The following is a 6,000-nucleotide window of genomic DNA, read 5'->3' as shown; positions in this document are numbered from 1 at the left end:
GAGACCCTACCTCTAAAAACCAAAAAAAAAAAAAAAAAAAAAAAAAAAAATCAAAAAAAAATCAAAAGGTAGAATAACTTTATTTTTCTTCCTTGACTTTGAGTACTGAAGAACACTTTGATGAGAGTTTTGATCATCCTCGCTGTGAGACTGAAATGAATTTATCTTCGTTACATCTTCAGAGCCAAGGATAGTGTGCAGTTTGGAAAAGCAAAGCTACTGTAAGGTTTAATGTGAGGAAGACAGAAATTTGTTCTTGTAACTATAGGTCAGAACGGGGAATGGGAAGGAGTTCGCATCTGGCACCCTTCGTTTGTTGCCATTAAGAGAGTTCTGTAAGTGGTTTGTGTGTGAGGGGGATGTTGGTGGTGAAGGAAGGCATACCAACATCTCGAGACAAGTAGACGTGAGGTGGAGAGGATGAGGGAGTACAGATACACATTTTTTTTTTTACTTCATTTATCCTGTCAGCAGCTTCAAAGTGGCTAACATATAGGACTAAAATCCCCGCCCTAGTATTTGTCACTAAGGACCGAAATAGGCGTGGCTCACTAGAGGACACCTGAGTTGTTTTTTTTTTTTTTTTTTTTTTTCCTCCTGAGCCCCACAAGCGGCTCTCCAGGAGTCCTAACTCCTTAAGCGCAACGCAGGGCCCCCCAACTCTGGTACCCTTTTTGGGAATCCTCCCGCCAGTCAGGCTGCACAGTAGTCTTTAGAAGGCCTGCTGAGCATGTGTGAAGAGAGCCGCGCATGCTCCGTGCAGCGGGCAGGTTTACCCGGCGCTAGCAGTGGGTTTTACTACTCTTCACCCGCCTCCCCCTCCCAGCTCGCCCCCCTCCCCTCCTTCCCCCCCCCACCACGCGGTTCTCCCCATCCACCCCGCCCCTCTTTCCCACTCCCTTCACCCGAGGCTGGGGAATCTCCATTGACGTTCGGGTGACGCCGCTGTGCCGCCGCCGTTGGGGGTTCCAGGCGCTGCACAGGTAATGCAGCGGCTGCCGCCATATTGACGGAGCGGGGAGGGGGCCAAGGGAACGAGGTAGCGGCGCGGGCGGGAGGGGGAGGCAGCCACCGCGGAGCGGCCGGCGTGGTGGTTGCGAGCGGGATACGAGTGGCGGCTCTGGGAGCGGCTGCACAGAGTTGTGTTTTCTATGGGTACAGCGGCCGGCGGCGGAGACCCTTTGCTCCCAGCCTGCGAGGGACCCTTTGGTTACTGAAGGCGGAGCTGTGGGTCACAGCGGTGGCGGCAGAGACAGCGACCGCGGGAGCGGCGGGCTAGTTCCACTGACGGGATGCACGGCCGCGCTGGAGGTTGGCAGCTTCTGCTCGAGTGCTCCTGAAGGGGCGATGTTACCGTTCACTCCCCAGGAGGAGCCCTGGGACCAAGAAATGGAGGTGTTCGGCAGCGGCGGTGGCGCGAACGGCGGAGAGGTCAGTGTGCGGGGAGAGCTGGCGGGGCCAGAGCGGGATCCTGGCCAGGGACGGGAGGGCGAGCGGGAAGCCAGAGCGGCGGGAGCCCGCGCTGTCCCCATGGGGCTCGCGCTGGGCTGAGGGCGGGTCGGGCTGGCGGGCGGGCGGGCTCCCGCGTGCCACTCGGGCTGGGCCTCGGAGCTCCCGCGGCGCGGCCGCACTGGAGTTGTTGTGACTAAGTTTCTTCACTTTCCAGCCTAAAGCGGGACTGGGTGACGTGCAGGGCGCTGAGCCCGACTCCGCGCTTCCTCCTTTCTCCGCCGCTCTGGGCTTGCTCGCCCGCAATCTTTCGGGGCACCCTTAGCCCACCAGGGCTGGTGCTTGAACTCCAGAGCATTTTAAACCCTGGGCGACCTAAACACACCAAGGTGACTTAAGTAACTCTGGGGACATTCACCCAGAGAAACAAGGGCTCCTTGGTAATAGCATTCTCGTTTCTTTGTAGCCTGTTATTTTCTTTCTTCTTCCCAGCTCATGGAGATGAAGGGGCGGCCAGGTTTATCTACCTCCAGGTGATATTTAGCTGCCCCTTCTCAGGTCCCTTACTCGGCCGCTTTTATTTATTTATTTTTTCTTGGACTCCTCAGTTTTCCTCAGTCGCTGTCCCCTCCTCGTTGGTCGGCCCCAGAGGCAAAGTATCCCCAGCTTTTCTTAGATCAATTTTAGTAAGGCTCAGATAGGTTCAGGCAAAATAGTTTGGTTCCCGCTCTTCTTGCTTCTAAAACCGTGCTGTTGGGTTTTGAGCACCTGGTCCTTGAGCGCTTTGATGTGCACAGGTGCTTTGTTGTTTGCTACAAAAGGCGGACCCTACTTCAGTAGAAAAAATGCTCCTAAAGTTGTAAAGTTGGATGATTTTCGGGTCAGTAGACAGCACAGTACTCCAGTAGAGGCCACCATACACCCACTAAGATAGTTGCTGAATGCCTATTTGATTCATGACAGGATATTTTCAGGTAAAACAGGATTCTGGACATCTCAAGGGTGAAACTTTGTCTTCAAGTATTATTCCATCTTTAAAAATACACTTTGGACTATTGTATGATGAAATCATCTTTTTTTCTTGTCCGTTTTCCCGTTAACATTTTTCATCTAAAGTAATGTTAGATGGCAGGTCAGAGAAACGTACAAATAAAAATAGAGTGGAAATAAATTGAGAAATACCCCAACGCTGTGTCCCTTATACTTTTATGAAGGGTTTTTTAGTCTTAAGCTAATGAATTGCAAAGTGTTTTTATAGTCTCCATCTCTGAAGAATGGGATAAATTAAAAAAGGAGTTAATTTCTTAAAACAGGACAATGCTGTTTTGCAAATTTTCTAGCAAGACTAAGGGAAGAAAAAATTTCACTCATGTCTGCAATATATTGACTTTAGCGGCATTTAGTATATGTGTAAATGATTAATGCTTTGATATAAAGATGAGGTGGGAAGTAGGGATCTTTTCACATGTTTACACACTGTTTTTGTTAACGTAGAATGTAGTATTTTTTTAAATTGTAATGATCACGCATGGTTTTTTATTTGCAGTATGTTTTAGGTATTGTAGAGATTTAACAATGGGTCTCTCTGCCTCAGCAGTTTGGAAAAATACTCAAGTGGAAATTGTTAATCCCTATGAAGTAAATCAAAAGGTGAAGGTAAAGTGGTGAAGATAGTATTTCTGCTTTCTTTGTCTAAAACATTCATTGTTGGTTAAATTTAACCCTGCCAATGACAAAATATTCAGGGCGAAAATTTAATACTACATTTCAGTAGACCCATTTAGTACCTAGAAGAACCTTTGTTTATTTTAATAATATTCCGTTGATGAGAAAGCAGCTTAACTTTCTAGAATTTATATTCATTTCAATTACATCTTTTGATGTTGGCTTTAGAAGTGCTAACTGTGAGTATGAACTTTATAAACCTCAACTGTGATAGCTTTTACACAAAGGTTTTTTTTTTTTTTTTTCTTTTGTATTTGCTGACATCCTTAAAGAAAATATAAGAATCTGGTAACTTTAATGTCAAAGGAAATAATTTCAGTATGTTAACACTGGCAGATTTTAAAGACTATAGACCCTCCTATGTATTTTGGAATCTTTTTCAGTATTTTTTTTTTTCCTGTCTTGGGTGTGGACGGTTGCCTTTAAATTATCATTCACAAGGGTATAAATTGGTTGCATGAGACTGTTAACAAGTTTTTCCACAAGAAACACTTATGGGCAATTACATTTTTAGACCAATGAACAATAGCAAGATGTAAAAATGAAGATACTAACTATTGTTTGAACATTTCCTGTTGTAAAATGTCTCAGGTGTTAATTAAGGACTAATATGAAAGGAAAAGAATAGGCCTGGAAAAGGGAAACACGGGATTCATTGGCTCCCGGGAAAGAGTTTTGGAAGCAGGGAAATAAGGTTAGCAAGATGCTTGGGTTGTGAGAGCTTTGCAGGGATATCTGCTGGAAATGGGAACTTCAAATAGCATCACCTTTTAAGGGGCCACAATTTTAGTTCCTGCCTGGATTCTTTCAGGATCAGGGAAGAGGTGTTATTTGAGACAGGATGGCTATTGGTCATTCATAGGCAAGGGTCATAAAGAACAGCTTGATTTAGTACCATAAATTAGTACTATCAACGGGTACTTAGTTGTTTGTTTTTTGGTGCTTTCTTCCTTATGTGGGAATAGATACTGTGTTTTAAAATTATCTATATAATATTGAACTAAATTTCTGGTACTTTTATTTACTGAAAAATAGGATTTTTGTTTAAGGAAGTTAGCTTATTGATAAAGTAGTTTGGATTTAAAGGTACAGATGTAAACATTTTAACCAGGACAGTAACTATATTTCAGATTAGGAAAAATTGCAAGTTTTAATTACTTTTTAATGAGACATTATAGTAATAAAGGGGTTAAAAAAACATCATGAGCTTTGGAGACAGATAAATCTGTATTCTTCCTCATAGTAGATGTGTAGCCTGAGTCTCAGTTTTTTTTTTCCATTTATAAATGGGAGAAAACCATTTTCAAAAGTTGTTATTAAAGCAAATTACTGCTAGATTTAATATACTTAACAAAGTGTCTTGCATATAGTAGCTGTCAAATAAATAATAATTCCCCCTTTTTTTGCACAGAGCACTGAATTACTGCCCTTTAGATAGCCATAGCCCCAGCCTTTCCTACAATGAGAAGTTTGTTTTTAAACACCTCCTTTAATAAATAAAATATGAGGTTGTATTTAGGGATACTTGTGAGATAAGAAGAGAGTTTCATTAATGCAAGTGGCTAATGAGGTGTTTCATTGACATTCAATTTTGTTCATTTTTTTTCTGTTTGGAAATCTTATAATAGGAATTGATTTAATTCTTCAAGTGTGTACTGAGCACAGGCAACATAGTATATAGTGCAGTGTTGTGATATGCCTGAAGATGCTCTGCAGAGTTCCATTCTTCCCTCAGTTTTAAGTTCAGCTGAAAAGACAGAAATATATAGAAGTTATTATTATAAATGGCACAAGTTTACCAAAAATGGGGATGAGGTGATAGTGATGATAGTTTAAGGAAAAGGGCTTGTGACAGAGGTTGACTTTGATCAGAGTATTTTAGAGTGATAATATTTTCAGAGTGATGAAAGGAGCATATGTCAGGTAGATGAGAACAGTAAAAGCAAAATCATAGTTTTAGGAAGAGGGATATGATATTGCTGGATATAAACCCATGGTGTAGGTATATGAATGTGGTGTGAGATGAGAGAGGGGATGTGTGAAATCTAGGCCCAGATTGTTTGGCTCTTTTAAGGCCAGCTTAAAGGTTCAATTTTATTTTGAAGTAAGAGCCACTGATAGTTTTTTAGGACACAAGTGCTATCATGTTTGTGCTTTGAAAAATAACTGATGATAGTGTGGATGATGGAATGAGAAAGAGGAGGCACTAAAGGTGAGAAATATTAGCTAGGAAACTATTGTGCTAGTGGAAGTAGTACTGAGATTTTTTGAAGTAGGACTGAAGACTATGCAGATGACTGATGGGAGAGACCTTGCATAAGTAGAATTGGTAGAGTTTAGTAACTTATTTGCTCTTTGAGAAATAGGAAGGAAGGCAAACAATTGAGATTAGGAGCCCGAAAGTAGGAATTAATTCAGTTTAGCAGGCAGCTGATGTGTGCCTGCTAATATAAGTCCATGCTAGAGAATAGACTAATATAGATAAATATATCTGCAGCAAAAGTAGATAGAAAAACAAATTTAACTGCTTATCTAGTGTTGTCCAAAACAATAGCAGAAAATACTTAAAAGATATATAGACATGCTTGTTACCATTTAAAAATTTTAATACTGAAGGAGGCTGCACTGAAAATTATTCATGCTTTCTAAATGAACTTTAGGGATATTATTATTATTTCATCAATATTCATGTTAAAGAGTGAATAACAATATGTTGTGAGATACAGAAAAAAAGAGAAGGGGCCTCTGTATTTCTTGTATGCCTTTACCAGGTTGATATGAAATAAACACCTCCTCCACACAGATACCTTCCCAGTTTTCCAAGTC

At 41.9% G+C, this 6,000-nt stretch overlaps 1 protein-coding gene across 5 annotated transcripts in view; it reads left to right on the top strand.

The window, feature by feature from the left end:
- Positions 1–858: 858 nt before the first annotated feature.
- The window catches only part of Rps6ka6 (ribosomal protein S6 kinase A6), a 112,577-nt gene continuing 107,435 nt past the window's right edge, over positions 859–6,000 (top strand). For all 5 annotated transcript variants that reach the window (XM_004669599.3, XM_045140810.1, XM_045140811.1 and 2 more), the window contains exons 1-2: positions 859–983; positions 1,162–1,431. In XM_004669599.3, coding sequence (XP_004669656.1) covers positions 1,348–1,431 — 84 coding nt within the window. In that variant the 5' untranslated portion in view covers positions 859–983; positions 1,162–1,347. The remainder of the gene's footprint in view (positions 984–1,161; positions 1,432–6,000) is intronic.

Source organism: Jaculus jaculus, chromosome X (assembly GCF_020740685.1).
Source record: "Jaculus jaculus isolate mJacJac1 chromosome X, mJacJac1.mat.Y.cur, whole genome shotgun sequence".
NCBI lineage: Eukaryota > Metazoa > Chordata > Mammalia > Rodentia > Dipodidae > Jaculus > Jaculus jaculus.
Note: the sequence above shows the minus strand (reverse complement) of the source record. Positions and strands in the feature narration are given on the sequence as shown.